General features: G+C 38.4%; 1 protein-coding gene across 1 annotated transcript in view; it reads right to left on the bottom strand.

Annotated features, from left to right (window-relative positions):
- Positions 1–21,328, bottom strand: part of LOC105492325 (dynein axonemal heavy chain 5) — a 257,015-nt gene that overhangs the window by 49,888 nt on the left and 185,799 nt on the right. The window contains exons 60-65 of the mRNA XM_011759339.3: positions 20,712–20,891; positions 17,065–17,202; positions 12,378–12,513; positions 11,446–11,762; positions 10,341–10,496; positions 9,319–9,501 (exon numbers count right to left, since the gene is read on the bottom strand). Of these exons, the coding sequence (XP_011757641.2) occupies positions 9,319–9,501; positions 10,341–10,496; positions 11,446–11,762; positions 12,378–12,513; positions 17,065–17,202; positions 20,712–20,891 (1,110 nt within the window). The remainder of the gene's footprint in view (positions 1–9,318; positions 9,502–10,340; positions 10,497–11,445; positions 11,763–12,377; positions 12,514–17,064; positions 17,203–20,711; positions 20,892–21,328) is intronic.

Genomic DNA, 21,328 nt, shown 5'->3' with positions numbered 1-21,328 from the left:
ATTGTAAGTTTCCTGAGGCCTCCCCCGCCATGCAGAACTGTGAGTCAATAAAACCTCTTTCCTTTACCCAATAAAACCCCTTTACCCAGTCAGGTATTTCTTCATAGCAGTGAGAGAATGGACTAATACAGTAGGTTTTATAGATTCTACTCCCTATTGAGAGAGCCAGAAATCTAAAGTGATGCAGTGATGAATCATATGAAAGCATATAAAACATAATGGACTACTCACTGATTACATGATTAATTACACCTTTGTTATGATTCAGTGTGCACACAAACACGGAGGGAAAGGAGAGGCCAGACCTAGCCCAAACTGTCACTGTTAACCATTACGCAAGTTCTTTCCTTTAGTGGCTCTTCCAAGTATTCATTTTTGGTACTTAGTTTATGCTTACGAGAAACTTATCCCCATACTACTCCACGAATTACATCTTGTTTTAAACACTATCGCTATGTTGATAACTCCCAAGTTTATATCTCAGCTTCAGATCATACCTCCTTTCAACATCTCCATTTGGACATCTAAGAGACGTCTCCTACTTAGCACCATCAGCAAAACAAAACGTCTGATCCTCCCTTGAAACCTGCTCCACCTCAGCCTTCCACAGCCTGGCAAATGGCAACACTATTCTTCCAGATGCTCTGGCCAAAACTTTTGAACCCTGCTTGGTCATTTTCTTTTCCTCAAATTCAACAACAAATTCATTGGCAAGTTCTATCATCTCCACCTGAAAACGAGATTCAGAATCTAATCATTTCTCACTCCCTCCACTATCACCACCCGATTTTAAACTATCATCGTCACCTCCCCCTCTAAATTAGGAGGTCTAAACAGGTCTCCCTACCCCCGGCCTTACCCGCCGGTCTACTTCCAGCCCAGGAGTCAGAATGATGCTATTAAAACATACTTCCTCTCTCAAAACCCTCCAGTGGCCAATTTTGCCACTCAGGGTCAAAGGTCTACCAAGCTGCCCCCTCCTTCATTACTGCTGGGACCTCATTTCCTACTTCTCTCCCATTTTTCACTTTGCTCCAGCCACACGTGCTATTTCCTACATCAGTGGTTTTCAAATTTCAGTGCATGAGGATCACCTGGAAGGCTTGTGCTATAGGCTTGGAACAGCATCTGGGAATTTGCACTTCTAATCCCATGTGATGTGGTGCTGCTATTCCAGGAAACACACTTTCAGACTCACTGTCTTAAACCCATAAAGAACTCTCTTGCCTCAGGGCCTCTGCATTGGCTGCTGCTCTGTCAGGTCTGTTCTTCTTCCAAATAACTCACTCTCTTCCCTTACTCAAGTCTTCCTCAAATGTCACATTCTCAGTGAGCCCCACCGTGACCAACCTCTCTAAAATTCTAGCCCACCAGCTGACTCTCCAGCTCTCCTGCTCACCAGTGTCTGTACTTTTTATAGCATTTACCACCTTCTAACATAATACATAAATTATATGTTATACTCTAGTGATAGTTTGGTCTTCGAGTCTATTTTGTTCATTGATAAATTCTCCAGTTAGAGAAACAAAGCCTGGTACATAGTAGGCACTCAATTAACACTGCAAATTGAATGACTAAATGTTGCATCTGTTTTCAAACTGATAAACTGAAACACACAGTGAACTGGAAAGTCTAGTCTTTGTGCCAGAAATACAGACGTGGAAATGCTCAGTCTCTGAAAACCATGACGTTAAAAATAAAGGATGTGCTAACAAAACTGCATGAAAGCAAACAGCGAAGACCAGTGGCCTCGGCTTTATGTTTCAGCCAGTTCATCACCATTGACTGAATGGTTTGAGTCGGTAAGACCCCACCAGACTCTCAACTCACACTCTGAGCACAGTGAATCAGGTCTGGGGCCAGTCGAGGAAAGGAAGAATTCCCTCTTTAAGCAAAACAAAAGTTCAGGATTTGTATCCATTCTTAATTCTTGAAGATGTAGCAACTCAAGCAAAACCTGCTCTTATCATCTTTGTTTCCATCTGTTATCTGGTTACATATGAAAGCTCCCTTAGTGGTTATTTCAATTCATTGATTCACGAGATGAGAATTTCAAATTTCGGAAAATGTAGAAATGAGTACAAATAAGTGACATTTAATGGCTGCTATAAAATTCATTTCCATAAGCAGTTATAATAAAAGCCTTCACATTCTGGTTGTACTAGGAAATAAAAGTGATAATGAAAATTCAAGCAATTTTTATTGCCATATTTATAAATTTCACACACGATCACTATCATTTCCGAGTTCCTAAAGGTAAGCATTTAAAGGTCTTCACCTGAAGACAGGTAAGGGAAGAAATGTAAAGCAGTAGAAAGACTGATGGTTTTGACATCAGGAAGACATATGTTTGAATTGTGGCTCTCAAAACCCATCAGCTACATGACATTTGCCATGTTTTAAAACTCTGCAGGCCTCAGTATTTTCATCCACAAAATGTATGTAAAAACTGCTCATAGGATGATGGTGAAGATATCGCCAGTAATGCAGCGAAGGCAGTGGCTAGATTACGATAACTGCTCAAAATGTCTCTTCCCTTCCATCTTCTCCCTTGATTCATCATTTCTGGACGAATTTTCAGAAGCACGATAATGCTTATTGTAAAAATAAGTAGTTTGAAAAATCAAGTCGAAATGTGGCACAAAGTAAATGATAAATGATACTTTGAATTTCACATATTATCATAAAAGTGCATAATAAAGCAGCTGAAAAGGGATAAGAAGGGAGAACTTAGAATGCAAAGGACGAATGCTTTCGTGTCAACTGGGAATGAGAGCATGGACTGTCAAACTCAAAAGCAGCACCAGGTCTTATCAATTCTTCCTGCACACAAACCTTTATCTTCTGCCCATTTTTTCAATCACATAACCACTGCCCTACTTGAGAATTTACTTGTCATTCATGGACTACTCTAACAAAGCTGGTCTTCCTGCTGACGCTTTTCCACTCATAGTCACTCAGGAGATCTCCCTTACCTATTTTGAAAGGTCCAAAATTCTCAACATAGTTGGCAAAACCTGTCACAATCTACTTTTCTAATCTTATTTCTACTTGAGAACTATGGAATTGAGGTTAAAATCATGCCTCCATGTTGCTTATGAAACAAATATTAATAAAATAAACATAGTAATGATGTATACGATGAGTGGCAAACCATTCAATTCTTGATTAAAAAATAGTAAATAAAAAGATTGAACGTTATTAAGATGGCTGTGGTCAATTTAATATCATTGTTAATAAATTTATCAATTAAAGTAATTGCCTATATTCCCAAAGGATTAAAACAAAGCTAAGAAGTACATTTCCCCAAAGTTTGAAACGCATGAAAATAAAATATACTAAGTAAACAGTATAATTTAAAGTACTATTTGGAATCCCAAAAGCAATCTGTATATAAAATAGAAACAAGTGGCCAAATACTTGGGCACTAGAAAGTTACTGGCAAAAGAAAGGTTATCTGAGAAAAAAAAATAGAACAATCATTGCTTGCTTTTTGTTCAAGGTTAAAAGATTGAAAACCTACTTAGGGATATGGTTATAAGCATATTTTCATTTATATGCTGATTTAAACATATTTGTATTAAACGATTATTTTCATTGCACCAATTCATAAGAAGAAGATAAGACTCTTTCAGATTAATATGATGAGGCAAAGTTAATCAAAATAATTTTATCCATAAATCTCTTTCCCACCAAAAGGATTATCTTTCAGCAGGCAGATTGATTGATTGATAGATAGATAGATAGATAGATAGATAGATAGATAGATCGATAGATAGAAGAGTAAAGATTTGCGCTAAGTATTCTATATAAATTCTAAGGCTGTAATGTAAAATTCTTATATAAACGGTGACATATTCCAGGCCAGGCGCGGTGGCTCAAGCCTGTAATCCCAGCACTTTGGGAGGCCAAGACGGGCGGATCATGAGGTCAGGAGATCGAGACCATCCTGGCTAATATAGTGAAACCCCGTCTCTACTAAAAAATACAAAAAAAAAAAACAACTAGCCGGGCGAGGTGGCGGGCGCCTGTAATCCCAGCTACTCAGGAGGCTGAGGCAGGAGAATGGCGTAAACCCGGGAGGCAGAGCTTGCAGTGAGCTGAGATCCGGCCACTGCACTCCAGCCTGGGCGACAGAGCGAGACTCCGTCTTAAAAAAAAAAAAAAAAACACGGTGACATATTCCAAAGGGAATTTTAAAAGTACAAAATAGATCAAAGATCTAAAAGTAAGACCTGAAACTATAAAACTGCTAGAAGAAAACATAAAGGAAATGCTTCAGGACACTGGTCTGGGAAAAAAAGTCTATGAATAAGATCTCAAAAGCACAGGCAACAAAAGCCAAAATAAACAAATGGGGTTATATCAAAAAGCTTCTGCACAGCAAAGGAAACAATCAACAGAGTGAAAAGATAACTTACAAAATGGAAACAAATAGTTACAAGCTATTTATCTAGGAGGGGATTAATATCCAGAACATACAAGGAACTCAAACATCTCAACAGAAAAAAAATCGATTAAAAAATATGTAAATTATCTGAACAGACATGTCTCAAAAGACATAAAAATGACCAAGAAATATATGCAAAAATTATCAACATCACTATTCATTGGGGAAATGCAAATCAAAACCAAAATGACATATCATCTTACCCCAGCTGGGTTGGCTATTATCAAAAAGTCAAAAAATAACAAACCCTGGTGAGGATGCTGAGAGAAAAGGAAACTGTTAAACACTGTGGGTGGGAATGTAAACTAATACAACCACTATGGAGAACAGTATGGAAGTCCCTCAAAAAACTACACACACAGATACACACACTGAAACAAATAGAACTACCACATGATCCATCAATCCCACTACTGGGCACGTACTCAAAGGAAAGGAAATCAGTGTATTGAAGACATGTCTGCACCCCCATGTTTACTGCAGCACTATCCACAATTGACAAGACATGGAATTAACCTAGGTGCCCAACAACAGACGAATGGGTGAAGGAAATGTGGTATACGTACACAATGGAATACTATTCAGCAATAAAAAAGAATAAAATCCTGTCATTCACAGCACCATGGATGGAACTGGAGGTCATTATGCTAAGTGAAATAAGCTAGGAACAGAAAGTAAAACACTACATATTCTCACTCACATGTGTAAGCTAAAAAAAAAATGTTGATCTTATAGAAGTGAAAAGCAGAACAGAGGATACTAGAGGCTGGGAAGGGTGGGGGAAAGGGTGAGAGAGGGAGAGATTTGTTAAGATACAAAATTACAGCTAGATAGGATGAATAAATTATAGTGTTTTATAGTATTACAGGATGACTGTACTTAATGATTATAATGTATTACATAATTTCAAATAGTTCGAAGGAGAATATTGCATGTTCCCAACATAGAGAAATGATCAATGTTTGGGATGATGGATATGCTAATTACCCCAATCTGATCACTATACATTATACTATGGAAATATCACTATGTACCCCATAAACATGTACAATTACTATATATCAATTAAAAATAAAATAAAAATTTACATGTACAGGGTGGTTTGGTAAAATTTCGTGAACATGGCATTTGTTAATTAAATGATTTTTTTACTGTAAGTAGCTTAAAGAAGCAAATGAAAACTAAACTTATTTGTGTACATAAACTGCATTTATAACCAAAGTTTTGAAATCAGTAAAAGACAAACGGCAGCCAGAGTTCTCATTCTTTTTTTTTTTTTTTTTTTTTTTTTTTTTTTTTTTTTTTTTTTGAGACGGAGTCTCGCTCTGTCACCCAGGCTGGAGTGCAGTGGCGCGATCTCGGCTCACTGCAAGCTCCGCCTCCCGGGTTCCCGCCATTCTCCTGCCTCAGCCTCCCGAGTAGCTGGGACTACAGGCGCCCACAACCGCGCCCGGCTAATTTTTTGTATTTTTAGTAGAGATGGGGTTTCACCGTGGTCTCGATCTCCTGACCTTGTGATCCGCCCGCCTCGGCCTCCCAAAGTGCTGGGATTACAGGCGTGAGCCACCGCGCCCGGCTTAGAGTTCTCATTCTTAAAGGTATAACTCAGGCTCCATTACCAAATATCATTTCTCTTATTAAACAAGAGCACTCAGAAAGAGATTTCTTTTTCCTCCACCAACAGTGAGCTGGTGATAATGATGTCTATTTAATGTCCTTCTTAAATTACTTCCCATGTCAGTTTCACCAAGTTCAGGAACTTGTACCTCAAAAGGAAATCACACACTTGTTTGCTCATCCAGAATTCTGAACAATGATGATCCCTGAGGCCTTGTATTGTGTGACCAATAGGAGCTGTTGATCAACACTGGCATTTTTCTCCCAATGGAACATAGATTTTTTTTTAAGTTTCTATTTTATTCTCTATGATCCAAGTGAGAGTGAGTCTAAGAGATCTGGTTTCTATAAAGGAAGGTTGTTGTAGGCCTACTGGTTTCCCGCCTGTTCAAAATGGTCTAGATACATCACCTTCTGGTAATAACAGCAGAATGTCCAAATCTACTCACAGGCACATCAGATAAACAACTGGATATAGCCTTGATGTGAATTTGAACAGCACATGCATTTAAAATGACTGTCTTGAAGCACACAGAAAATATAAACTCTGTTAAAATTCACGCTTCCTTGCATTCATATGCTCTAAGATTTCCATGTGTTTCTGAAGCAAACAAACCTGAAGGTCTAACAGGTGTACAACTGAGCATTCATGAGACCCGATTACGTGTGATAATAAGGTCCCTCATTGCCCCTGTATCCCCAGGACACAGAACAACTGATTAATTTTTAGAGTCAAAGATGTATCTTTCCGTTGCATGAACAATTACCGTTCAGAGCCTCCTTTCACAAGAAGAACCAACAAACCTAAGAAGTCATGACTCATTCCCACTGAAGAGACTCAGCCTTTGTTTCAGCCCCACATTCCTCAGATGGTTTCCAACATCAACTTCCTATTCTGTGTGGGATATCCTATTCCTTCCTGTGTGTAATCTTCCTAGTGTCCACAGACCTCCTTAAATCAATAAAATTTCAAATTGATATTTTATATGTATAATCACCCAAGAAGTGAGATTATAGTCAGAGAGAATGCATTGTCACTGAAGTCAAAGGAATAATTTGGACTTTAAAACACTGATATATCTGTGTTCACAAAGCACAGACATAAGACTCTTTTCAATAGAGTAACTAGACTATAGGAAATGGCCCAAAAGCAGCAGGGATCAACTCAGACCCATTTGCACCACCCAGATTGAGAAGGTCCAGCAGTGTTAGCAGATTCAGGAATATGCTGGGAAGTGAAGAAGCTGCAAAATAAAAGCCCCTTAGAATAAGCATACTGCTGAAAATCCATCAAAATTAAGCCCAGCAGCTCACTTCTTCTACCACAAGACCTCATTTTGGGAACACAATAAATAAAGGTTAGGTGTTATAATGTTGTTCACATTATAAAAGAAAACGAGTGTCTGTTATTATGAAAGAAAAAAAAATGAGTGTCACATTATTCTGGCTGATCATTTTGTAAGAATTATTTGCTGTGAGCCCAGAACAGATTCTGATAATGAGATGATATTAAAGAAGTAATTTTCTCAAGACACTCAATTTTCCTAAGAAGTAAGAAACAGCCTGGTCCTGCATCCACACTGGCTTTTCAGGGTTGCTCCAAGTGTTTTCAAATGAGCTTAACAAGCTCCTTATCTCATCTTAAACCTCTGCTACAGGAATTAAGCCCCAGGGATGGGTTATTTTTGTTGTTGTTGTTGCTGTTGTTGTGTTTTGCTGCAATCCAAGTCTGTCAGATCCAATTATTTGTTCCAAGGAGACTGTATTCATTCAGTTGAATATAAGAAAACCAAGGACAAGAATATTATTCAAACTGCTATAGGGCCTCTTATCTCCATGAAGCCAAGGCTACAGGTGGAAGGACAGTCTCAAATACCAGTGACAGAGGTGGCCCAAAAGACCCTCAGGAACTCCCACTTGCTCAAGGTCACATGCTATTGCTCAAGAATCCCAGTTCTGCCTGAAGTAATTATTCGACAATGCTAAATTTCCTCCACCACCTCTATTGAGATTTAACTCGAGACTCAAAAACTAAGCAAGTACATATTTTGAAGGCTGTCATTACCACAACAGCAACTCAGTGGCAGGAATCAGAATCAGTATCTGCCATTCCGAGATCACTCAACCATGTGAATTTATGAAGCTGGATTAAATGCTCCTAATGCAGCTTCCAACTTTATGACCCTGTGATTCATGAGCTATAAATTAACAATAACGTTCAGGAAAAGAGAAGGGAGAGAGAAGGAGAGGAAGTGGAGGAGAAAGAGATAGACATGTGGTAGGCTCAGAAGGGCAAGCACCGTACAACACACAGAAAAGGTACAGAGAAGGGGAAGGACAGACCCCGAAGACTTTGCTGACTGTATTAACATAAATAATCTTCAGGTCAGCATAGAAGGTGTCACTAAGTTAACTAAACTCCTCATTATTATTGAACCCAGGAGTAAATCAATAGCAACGTTAAGAGTTCATGCAGTTTCACCATAACATTCCCATTAAAATCTTCCACGTTTCTTTGCTGAAGCCTCACGTGTTCCCTAGAGAAAATGCTCACTCAAAAGAAGGAAGTTTACAAATGTGTGGCCATTTTTCATTGAGCATTAGGTTATCCCATAAAACAGAAGTAAAGAAGGCATATGTGGAGTTATGTTTCATTAGCATAGTTATGTAAGTAGTCTTCAAAAGTTACAGAGTGAAACTCAGGTGTCACGAACTTCTGTCTTCTCACATCAGACCCTGTCAGGACATACTACAGGGCTCTCTTAGATCACAAATGAGAACTAACAATGTTGTTTGTTATGAGTACGAAGTTTTAATTTTATATTCTAAAAGCATAATAATGAATCAAATGAAAGAAAAACCTAGATGTGTACCAGAAAATTAAAAGTCAACAGGTTAGTAAAACTCATAACAGAACACACTTTTCAGCAAAATCAAGTAATTTAAGACCAGAATAATGATGCTGAAGATGAGACTGATTCCTCGTAGTTTCACCATCAGCCTGTATCAAGGCAATCGATGACATATGTAATTTATGAGACATATGTGAAACATACGGGTAGATGATTGGTTAATAATTTCCTTTAGGAAAAAAAGAAGATACTTGGAGATACTTGGAGATTAATGGGAAAAAAACACAGGGAATAAAAGGGGAGAAACTCAGTCCTATTACAACTGTTATTATCTTAATTTTGTCAATGAAATATGACATTAAAGCAATGCAGAATGGGAGGGAGCCACACTTCACTCACCTGCTTCTCTGTGAGAATGACCCTCCCAAGTAACTGATCTTCTAGACCTTTCATGGTGACAGTGAAGTCAATGATGGAGGTACGGGCACTTATCTCAGGGGTATAGGCTGGGTTAGGCAGTTTGGTGGTAATGTAGAGTCTAAAGCCATCCAACACATCTACTTCCTTGTCACCAACTTTCACCTTTTTTATAAAAAGAAATTTAAAAGTAAGAAAATAGAGATATACCTTACTATGTCTTTTTTGTATCAGATCAAGTATTGTTTTAAATAATGACATAACTGGAGATCATTTGTATACTAAAAAAGAAATGGTCATGAGGCATCTGCACAGCTTCAGACAACTAGGAGGAAAGGAGGGAAGCAAAGGATGGAAGGAAGACTGAATATAGCATTTAACACCAAAATTGTGATCACATTGCAGGAGTGAGATGGATCCCTTACCCAAAATTCAGTTCAGAGGTTGAGACTGATGATGCTACACATGCATCAAAAGAGTATAAAAAGGCTTGTTACTCACATGATGAGACTGTGGGAGAGATCAGAGCAGGTTCCCAAACAGGTCCCAAAAACTGGCTTGAGAGAGCAGGGAGGGGAAGCTGCTCTAGGACTTTATGGTGTTTAGGGGGTAGAGCTGGGCTGAGGGTTCCCACACATAGGTGTGGACAGGGTGTTGCATGGTTTGAATTTTCAACTTGTGCCAAAGGAGGGGGCACCCAGGTTTTATCAGCTTGCCCAGATGTGAGTGGGGCAGAAGGGGAGAGGGGAATGGAGAAGCTTCAAAACTATCAACATCAAGAGGCAGTCAGACCCCTTCACACACTACAAAAGTGAAGTCAATATTCCTAAAGGGATTGCTCTTGGATATTTTAATCCAAAGTCAAGAAGTGTAGAAGAGAAAAGCAAACCTTTCCCATGGACTCAAATTTAAGTTGCTGCCTATTAAGAGAATTCTATCCATGTCACATTGACCTGGCCTCATGGTAACTGTTTCGCACATTGTCATCCAGACGTGTAACCTACCTTAAAGGTAGACCCGGTTTTAATGAAGTTTCTTTCCAAAACATTATCTAGTGCTGGATCTAGTTCCTCTCCAACATCTTCAATAAGCAAGGGCCTTCCAAGAGAAAGGCTGTCTTCCAGGTGGTTTCTGAAGTACTTGTGATTTAAAGACGTGATCTAGAAACAGGATCACAAGGTTCAAGGTTGCTGTCGACAGACATTATTATGAAGCAAGCACAGGGATAACTGTTTTCAAATGCAGCCTAAAGCATTCTACTGCAAGAGGCAAATACAAATTGAGCATCCAAAATGTCCCAAAATACAAAACTTGTTGAGAGTCTACATGACGCCACAGTGGAAAATTCCACACCTGACCCCTGTGCTTTCTGATGGTTGAATGTACACAAACTTTGTTTCATGCATAAAATTGTTTTAAATATTCTATAAAATTACCTTCAAGTATATGAATAAGGTGTATATGAAACATAAATGAATTTTGTGTTCTGACTTGAGTCCCATCCTCAAGTTATCCCATTATGTACGTGTAAATATTCCAAAATCTAAAATCTGAAACACTTCTGATCCCAAGTATTTAGGATAAGGGGTCATTCACCTTTTACATAGATTTTTAGAGATCCTGGATTTTGAAACCCACACTTGGTGAAATTGTAAAGAAGTTTAATTGTTTCCATTGTTGTTTAGTAAACCATTATTTTGTTTTATTGGGAAGCATGTAAAGGTTCTGTGTGGCAGCAATGTTTTTTCTTCACCACTACCACTTTTGTGACAAATAATAATGTGATAATTAGGAAGTATTCATGCAAAATGCTGCAGACTTTGCGTGATACAGCTCTGCCATTCTCTACTCATCAAAGAGAGCCCTGGACCCTGACAGAATAGTCTGAAACCATTGAAAGATGGCATTGGTAGAGATTAACACATATGCAAATAATGAAAGTTTTAGAAAATATTTTCTTATTAGATTTAAGCTTGCATCTGCTACTGCTCTACCTAGGATTACAAAAACATCTCTAATGTTTTCAAATATTTCTTTACTCTTGGATTTTTGTTTATTTGAGGCAATAAAACTTAACCGGTAACATAAACATACTAATACACAAATTACCTGGAATTCATTTCGGCTTTCTTTATTTTTAATCCAGATCTTGCCTTGAGTCTGTGGATCAATTAACAAAGGGTAACGAGATGCCTTCGTGACAATAATTCCATTTTGAATGGACAGGTCATCATTTGGCAGACCTTGGAGGTTCCATTCACTAATAGTAGGAGCATCAATCAACATCTCATTGAGATTTAGGTTCTTTCCAAATGGAATTTTCCGGGCTTTCATTTCCTTCCGCCAGTCATTTAACAGAAGATCACGAAACTCTTGGTTAAATGGACCAGAATAAGATAGAAAAGCTGTAGCCAACAGTACATCCCCTAAAACAGAAAACAAACACCACTGAAATACTTTAGGTTCATCCTTGTAATTGTACAGCATATTAAAAATGAAAAAAATGTAAAAGACAATAATTCTTTTAAACTAAATTCCACAAATCAAACTGGAAGCACGTGTGGCTGTGCGAGTGAATAAGCAGTAGTCTGGTTTATTAGTCAATAGGGTCCAAGTGGCCTACCAAGCGATACCTGCTAGCAGTCAAGCACTGGATTATTTTTACTCTCATTGGAAGTGAAAAGACGGCCTCTAAGTTTAAGAGAATCAAACCTCCTAAGACAGAGCCTTCATTAAATGTGACCTTGATCAATATACCCATGTACTCACAGAATTCTAAAGTGACCTGATAATAAAAGGCATGAAGATAGTTAACACATCTAATAAGGACAGCACAGATGCCAGACCAATGTCTCTTTCTCTGAAATAGCTGGAGAAACACACACACACACACACACACACACACACACACACACACAGGAATTTGAAATAATCAAGCATTGTTTTTTATTTGGATTAAAGTATAAGCTGTCTAAAGTATAAGCTGTCGAATTCCTTATCACAGTCAACACACAATCTCATTAATAAAGCAATTTACATACCTACGAGTCTTTTAGTTTGTGCAGCAAACTCTTGGCTTTGCTGTGTCCATCTTTCTTTTTCACCTGCCAAGCCACTGATGAGTGTGGAAGCTGTCTGCATCTTGTGTCTGCATCGCTCTGCATCTTCAAGTAAGGTCTAACGAAAGTCATAATCACAAGAAAACTTTTACTGAAATAAATATAGCCTCTGCCTCAAAAATGTAACTGTAGAACATACCATCTTATCTGCCTTCCTGAGACATGTGAGCCATTACTTCACAAGAAGCATGACATTCTATTTCCATGTGTCTGTCAGCCCAGTCCTCTCTCCTTTTCCCTGTCCTCTATCTTATCCCCTGCCCATGGTACTTGGCTGGATGGAGTTTCACTCTTGTTACCCCAACTGGACTCCAATGGTGCGATCTCGGCTCACTGCAACCTCTGCCTCCCGGGTTCAAGCGATTCTCCTGCCTCAGCCTCCCACATAGCTGGGACTATAGGCATGTGCCACCACGCCCCATTACTTTTGTATTTTTAGTAGAGATGGGGTTTCTCCATGTTGGTCAGGCTGGTCTCAAACTCCCAACCTCAGGTGATCCACCCACCTCAGCCTCCCAAAGTGCTGGGATTACAGGCATGAGCCACCACACCTGGCAGGTGCTTATTTCTTAAAAACAAATGGCTCCAGTGGCTCACGCCTGCAATCCCAGGACTTTAGGAGGCCATGAAGTGGGCGGATCACTTGAGATCAGGAGTTCAAGACCAGCCTGACTAACATGGTGAACCCCCATTTCTACTAAAAATACAAAAATTAGCCAGGCGTGGTGGCAGGCGCCTGTAATCCCAGATACTTGGGAGGCTGAGGCAGGAGAATTACTTGAATCCAGGAGGTGGAGATTGCAGTGAGCCAAGATCGTGCCACTCAAATCCAGCCTTGGCAACATAGTGAGACTCTGTCTCAAAAAAACACAAAAAGCAAAAAACAAATGGCTCTGTTTCTTAGTGTTTAAGCAACAATTGCTTATTCTACTTGTAAAAATCTAAACTTATGAAATAAAATGGGTATGGACAAAGGTTTACCTACATGACAAGTCATTGGGTGTTCAAATATATATATACATGCTAAGTGTCTAACAATAGAGGATTATTTAAATAAATTATAGTGTATCCATGAATAAGAACACTCTGAAGCCATGAAAAAAAATCCTATAAAAATTTTTATGACCAAGAAAGAAGAGCACAATATATTAAGTTAAAAATTCAATTTATAAAATGGTATTCCTAAATTATCAGTTATGTTGAGTTTAAAACGCATGTGAAAGGCATATATTATGATATGAATAATAACAGAATATGATTAATGTTTATCTCCAGGGTTACCTGTATTTTCCATAGAGACATGAATTGTTTTTGTAATAACACATTACAGTGCTTTTCAAAAGCAGGGTATTTATTCCGCTTTGTCCTAATCTATTTTCTTCCTCTAGAGTTAAGGCAAAAAAACTAACAGTCCATCAGACAGGCACATCCCCTAACCACGGCCCCTCATATCTGTTTGTCTCCTTCAAGAAGGAAGGTGCCAGTTGGGAAGGACAATCCTACATCGTTTATTAGAAAAAAAAATCTTTTTATTTGTAAGATACTTTTAATATTGATTTGCTTTCGCTAAATTCTTCAATCCCAATTCCATCAGCCAAATCAGAAAATGACCAGGCCTCTCCCTTTCTGGCTTTTGTTTTCTGGAAGCCCAGGCTTCTTTGGGGGATTACAATTTGGGAGAAGAGAAAGGAGCAAATGTTGAGAATGCAAGAGAAAGAAAACCGTAAGTTCCGTGTGCTCCCCCCAGCCTGTTGAGGGAAGCACACGGGACTTACTGGGTTCCCTGAGTAGTACCCCCATCCTCAAGCCCACTCTCTCATAGGTCCCAGAGAGGTGACCAGCTCTCCCACAGGCCTAGGCAAGCTGAACCCTAGGCAAAGGCACTGGCTTCTGCATGGGGCGTAGCCAGGACACACTCTCCTTCAATGGGCCATGCAGGCCTGGGCCATGGTGAACTGTAGATTGGAACCCTTCTCCTGCCTTTTGGGAGGCCCACAAACCCCCGGACTTTCATGGAGTCCTATGGAGGGAGAAGAGCAACAAAAATGACTGAAGATCAAGTTCAGAAGTTGGTTGTAGGAATGTCCAGATATCTTATTTTTTTAATAAGGAATTTGACATTTGTTGAAATTCAAGTTTTAGAGTTAGAGCCATACTGTTACAGTTCTTCTGTGCTCCCATGATTATTTACCTAACCAATAGCAGATGCTCCAAAACAATAAAGCTTGCTGAACGAATTAAGGTAAAAATGTTAAAATTTACATGTAATAAAATGAGAAGGTAAAATATTTTCCCTGTGTTCAGTAGAGCTTCCTGATACAAATAACCATCCAAAATGGTAGAAATGAACACTCCTTCCAAAGTAGATTCTTTCAAACTGCCATCATGTTTTCCATACATAAGTGAATTTTGTGAGGCATAAGTATACAAACCCACATAAGTGCTACTTCTTTTTTATAATTTAATTTTCATTTTAAGTTCAGGGGTACCTGTACAGGTTTGTCATATAAGTAAACTTGTGTCATGGGGGTTTGTTTTGCAGATTTTTTCCATCACCCAGGTATTAAGCCTAGTACTTGTTATTTTTCCTGATCCTCCCCCTCCTCCCACTCTCCACCCTCCAATAAGCCCCAATGTCTGTTGTCCCTGTCTATGCATCCATGTGTTCTCATCATTTAGATTCCACTTACAAGTGAAAATATGTGGTATTTGGTTTCTCAGTTCCTGTGTTAGTTGCTAAGGATAATGGCCTCCAGTTCCATCTATGTTTCTGAAAGGACACAATCTCATTCTTTTTTTATAGCTGCGTAGTATTCCATGGTGTACGTGTACCACATTTTCTTTATCCAGTCTATCACTGTTGAACATTTAAGTTGATTCCATGTCTTTGCCATTGTGAATGGGACAGCAATGAACATACTCACACATGTGGCTTTATAACAGAACGATTTATATTCCTTTGGGTGTATATCCAGTAATGGGATTGCTGGGTCAATGGTATTTCTGTTTTTAGGTCTTTGAGGAATTGCCACACTATCTTCCAGAATGGTTGAACTAACTTAATTCTGACCAACAGTGTATAAGCATTCTTTTTCTCTGCAATCTTACCAGCATCTGTTGTTTTTTGACTTTTTAATAGTAGCCGTTCTGACTGCTGTGAGATGGTAACTCACTGTAGTTTTGACTTGCATTTCTCTAGTGATCAGTGATATTGAGCTTTTTTTCATATGATTATTGGCTGCATGTATGTCTGTTTTTGAAAAGTGTCTATTGCAACGAAAGCGAAAACTGACAAATGGGATCTAATTAAAATAAAGAGCTTCTGTACAGCAAAAGAAACTATCAACAGAGTGAAGAGACAACCTATAGAATGGGAGAAAATTATTGCAAAATATGCATCTGAAAAAATCTTAATGTTCAGGATCTATAAGGAACTTAAAGAAATTCACAATTTAAAAAAAAAATCTCATTAAAAAGTGGGCAAAGGACATGAACAGACATTTTTCAAAAGTGCTACTTCTTTAAAGCTTCCAAAAGCTTTTACTTTGCTTGCAGAAGACTTATCTTTAAGAGAATATACCATACATTCTGCAGATAGTGAAGCTGAAATGTTTATCTAAACTCTTTTATTGGGACCCCTGTAAAACTAACAAGGCAGGAATTTCAATTCTGCCAAGAAAGGCTGAGAAGAGGTAGGGGTGAATTTCATTCAATTATCAAGGTAAAACAGAGTGAATCTAGCTATTATCTACCAAATATAGGATTTATCAGAGGCAGATACAGATTTTATTAAGCCAAAAGCTTATATACTCTAGGGAGACCACTTTATTAAAAAAAAAAAAAAAGGATGTATTTAAGAGAAAAAAAGTGACAAAATCCTGGTTACTTAGAAACTCAGGTACTTTTCCTCTGTGATCTCTTTAGACATTTGACTTGAATGCTCTAAAATGAGAACAAAGATAGGTAAGGCACCAGGCTGCCTTGGTTCATGACTGTAATTCCAACATTTGGGAGGCCGAGGCAGGTGTATTGCTTAAGCCCAAGAGTTCGAGACCAGCCTGGGCAACATGGTGAAAACCTGTCTCTATAAAAAATTAGCCAGGCATGGTGGTGAATGCCTGTAGTCCCAGCTACTTGGGAGGCTGAGGTGGAAGGATCATTTGAGGCCAGGAATTCAAGGCTGCAGTGAGCCATGATCATGCTAGTGCACTCCAGCCTGGACGACAAAGCAAGACCTTGTCTCAATAAATAAATAAATAAATAAATAATAAATAAATAAATCCACCCTGCCTACTTTGCAAGTTATTTCAAAGATTAAATGAGATAACATGGGAGGACATGATTTGAAAAACATAACAAAAATGCTACTACACAAGATGCTATCATTATTACCATCCCCGACTAATAAAGAAACTCAGAATGGCTATGTTCCAGCACTGACTGCCATCTTGACTGACCATCCTGTCATCTCACCAAAGATCCTTGGTGTCCATTATGTGCTATGTATGTATCATGTATAAATTCAGTGAATCTCCACAAAAACCCACACTCTTGGAGTGAGAAGCCATGGAGATGTGTGACAGTCCCTGCCATGACAAAGGACAGTTACCTGCTTTTCAGTCATGGCCTGTTCATACTCAGCCTGCACCACGTCGAGTTCCGCCTGCTTGTCATCCAACTCGGCCTGGGCTTTCTGCAGATCCTGCATGGCCAGGAGATGGCGATTCTCTTGCACCACCAAGTTAGCCTGCACAGGACACGCACAAAGTGAAGAGATGGGCAGCCAATCTCAAAACGTCCCTCATTTCAGGGTCTGAGAACTCAACTACACTGCGTGTTAATACCTTTGCTTTGTTCCAGCTCCAGAATCCTTTCAAATCACATTAAGTCCTGAACAAATCTTAATGTGAATTTGACATAAATGTGTATAAGCAGAAAGTTACAGTTCATTAGAAAGGGGGTCAGCAAATATTTTCTTTAAAGTGCCAGATAGTACATATTTTGGGCCAAGAGGCAAAATCAAAACTATTGCTCATGTACTTATTTTAGAACTATTTAAACATGTAAAAACTACTCTTATTTCACAAGCCATCCAAATATAGGTAGTGGGCTAGATTTGGCCCACGGGTCACAGTCTGCCTAGATCAGAACACTGTAATATTAAATGCATATAGGTAAATTATAAAACATGCTAATATTAAGAGTTGTAGAAGAAACAGTATTTAGAACTATCTGCCTAGCAGGACTCATCACTGTTGAGGAATAATAAAGGATGGAAAATGATTATGTACTGATTATAAACATCTAGGTTTTGTGTATCGTGGTGGTCTTGACATTGTTCCTGTCACTTTCACATATTTCTTGCCTTCTGGAAAGCATATTTGATACCTTGAGCTGTGACTAATTAAAAAGGTTTGTTTTTAAAGAAGCTATTAAGATACAATTAAAAGACTTAACCAAAAGCAATATTAGCAAAAGATGAGATGTAAAAAAGTAGTTCATGCCTAAGAAATTTAGATCCTTTAAAATCATTTTTTGAAACCAAATTTTTCCCTTTCAAATTTACAAAATGTTACTATTGACTTTCATGGGATGACTAGAAGGCATAGTCTATCTGAAGTGTTTGAGAAAAGATGATTTTTAAAACACTTTTGAAATAAATTATTTTCCTATCTCAAAACTTCAGGCTTCCAAATTTGGGCAGAATCATCTTTAAGGAAAACCTCAAGAGTTCCATAATTGACTAGATCCAGTGATGGGCAAAAGCATCGCTTGTAAGTTACAATTTAAAAAGAACCTGACTGGCAGAACATTTTTTTCTCAGCCCTGCAGTAAGCTGCAACTGTTGCCATGGCTCCAACACGGAAGGAAAAAGTAAGGTCACCACGTCAAGCAACTTACAAATTAAAGTCACCTACTAATGACAAACTATTGCAAACCCAAAGAGTTTGAACATTTTCTACTACTTTACTCACCAATAAATAAATAAAATTTTTATTAAACGAAGCTGTCAATAATTGCTAATCAAAATCCTTCAAACCCAATTAATTGCTCAACTTAGGAGTTGTAGAACTCTGTGCAGGTAGCTTAAACCCGGTGAGCTTCAGTTTCTTCATTAAAATATTGAAAAACTAACTCCTAGGACTTTTTGTACGGATTAAATAAGAAAACATATGTAAAATACCAAGTCTAGTCCCCAGCACATGAGTTCAATAAACAGTAGATGTTGTTACTGTTATTATCCATGTACAATATTTAAGTTCTGCTTTTTTACAACATCCTCTTTATTTGTACCTATACTGATTTCCATGAAGTTTTACAGAAGAAATCTCATTATAAGGAACTTGAATAGAATCTAAATTGCTATTGCTGTAATTCATACTTGTTTGAATTTATTCACTACTAGAAGTCACTTAGCCCAACTATAAGGATTGCAAGATGAAAGACAGCAGCTCCTCAGTGTGTCCATTACTAATTAGTGTCTAAGAGATTCCACCTGAAGTTTACCGAATGCCCTTGACCTCTCCTCATTTAAGAAGCAGGGGATTGCAAGTGAAGCCCCTCCAGGAAGAAGGGAAGTTAAAGGCTTAGGTCTGAATTTCTTAATATATTCAATAGAATCACCTGGTGACAATATGTACTCACTTCCTCTTCTACTCCTCCCTACACAGCAAACATGGATCTGTGTAATAGCATGTATTCTTCTGACTGACATAAGAGGAACCTGACAAGCTGTGTGGCCCAAGATGCTAGATACTTATAAGAATATAAGAGAACAGACTTCTCAGAAAGAAAACACAGGTTGTAGGAGCAAATAAAAAGGTTCCCACTTCTGATACTGTTCCCTTCCCTTCCTACTGTAGGACCCAGATCGTCTTGAGACAAGCTGAAAGCTGAAGTGTGGATGGCATTGAACATAGGGGAAGAGATCTCCTTGTTCTTATGCAAGCCTTGTTCAGAATGTCCATGTTTAAAGACTTCAGCTATGTACCTAAAATAACAATAATAACAGAAAAAACTATGCATCATGAACTTAATTGTAGTTCTCTTTAAGACACTATGCATGGTTACCCACTGGAAAAGTATGCGAAGAATGACCTGTACTTTTCACTTGATATAAATATTGGTTCTAATTCAGTCAATATCAGATTGTCCATTTTTGAGCTACGCTGAAGTCTTCAATAGTCACAATATCCATGGTGTCAGACAGCACGACATCGATTATTTGCTCTGAAATTCTCGGACTCAAACGACTCTTTGTCCCTTTAGGTTGTCCTAGGACCTCAAGAGCCTCAATGGCTGAATAAATGGTCTTGGTATCACAACAAGTAGAAACAAAATAGAATTTGCAACTCTATGCCTATCTTCCTGATACTCTTGATTACTTGTATGATGACTATTAAGTTTCCTGGGTAGTTTACAAGTATAAGTAGAATTTAGTTGATGATTAAGAAAGATGAGACTCATACAAAAGCAAAATAATCAACCAAGCCATGAGATATGATTTTGAGACTTCAGCATTTCATTTTCAAAAAATACACTCTCCATTGCCTCTCCACTTGCTGAAGACTGCTTCTTTTAATGGTAGGGGAATATGCAAAAATGAAGCTTAAGTATTCAATTACACAAAGGAAACATAAAGCATGTCTAAAAAGTCACATTAAATAACAACCATTCAGATATTCAGTTTCTTTCCTGAGAGACAAAACAAAAATGGAAAAGGGAGGAATATGTCATGCCTTAAGCCAAGCCAAGACCAGCTTCCAGCATGTTCTGTCTTGACCCTACCTCATTCATAGGATTCTCTGGATACAGATCTTAAATATCAGCAGAGGATTCTATGCTACAGTTTGCAGTGTTTTTGTTTTGTTTTGTTTTTTTGTTTGGTTTTTGTTTGTTGTTGTTGTTGTTGTTGTTTTTTCAAGTTTGCATTGTGGAGGAAAACTATCCAGCAGCCCACAATGGACTTGTAGTGAGCATCATTGTAGAGAGTCCGTCCCTGTGAATGGACTTGTAGTGAGCATCATTGTAGAGAGTCTGTCCCTGCTTAGAGGCTCATACGGTTCTGATTAGAGCAGGATTACAAAGAAGAAGGAAACATCCTGTGCTTGGCCTTTCTAATGCTCCCTCTCCCCATGGACCTGAGTACCCTAACACCAGAAGCCACAGGTACACGTGCTCCTGTGAAAAGATAAGATCGGCTGACCTGTAGACTCCGCCCAGCCACCTTCACCCAGGTCTGCCTAGGAGGCTTACCTTCAGAGGCAGCACCTCTCTGTTTATAGAAAAGAAGGAAGCCATGGCTTTCGTCCAGGAACAAAGACCAGCTACGTTTCCACATACGCGTTTAGCAGTTTCGATGTTATAGTCAGGCATTTCAAAGTAAGGACTCAAAAACTCTATCACCTCTTCATTGATTGTGTCTTTTGGGAATTGCTATGGAAGAAAAGAGTAAAATAAAGTCAAAACACTTCTTTCCATGAAGTCATACTTGCGTCATGCTCTCAATGTTACTGAAACGACTGAACGACCACAAATGAATGAAGGGCGTTGTATTTTGTCACTATTTTAAGATATTAGGCAAAAGTCCTAAAGGGAAAAGCACAGTAAGAAATGATAGCAAAGAAGTCTATGAGAGCACACTCTGTCTTCTGTAGGAAAGATACCAACCTTAAATAAATATAGTGAGATCCATGGAAAGAGCAAATTATTTAGGTGACAAACACTAATATGGTTATTAGAATTCCAGAGCAATAAAGATTTTTTGTCATTAATCCTAAATAGATGAATTATAAGCCCATAAAATCCCCAATGAAAAACAAATACAAGTGTATTCAGTCTGAGGACATATATATTTAGCATTTATCAGCAAC

Source organism: Macaca nemestrina, chromosome 6 (assembly GCF_043159975.1).
Source record: "Macaca nemestrina isolate mMacNem1 chromosome 6, mMacNem.hap1, whole genome shotgun sequence".
NCBI classification, from domain to species: Eukaryota; Metazoa; Chordata; class Mammalia; order Primates; family Cercopithecidae; genus Macaca; species Macaca nemestrina.
The sequence above is the reverse complement of the archived record's forward strand: the minus strand, read 5'-3'. Positions and strand labels throughout refer to the sequence as shown.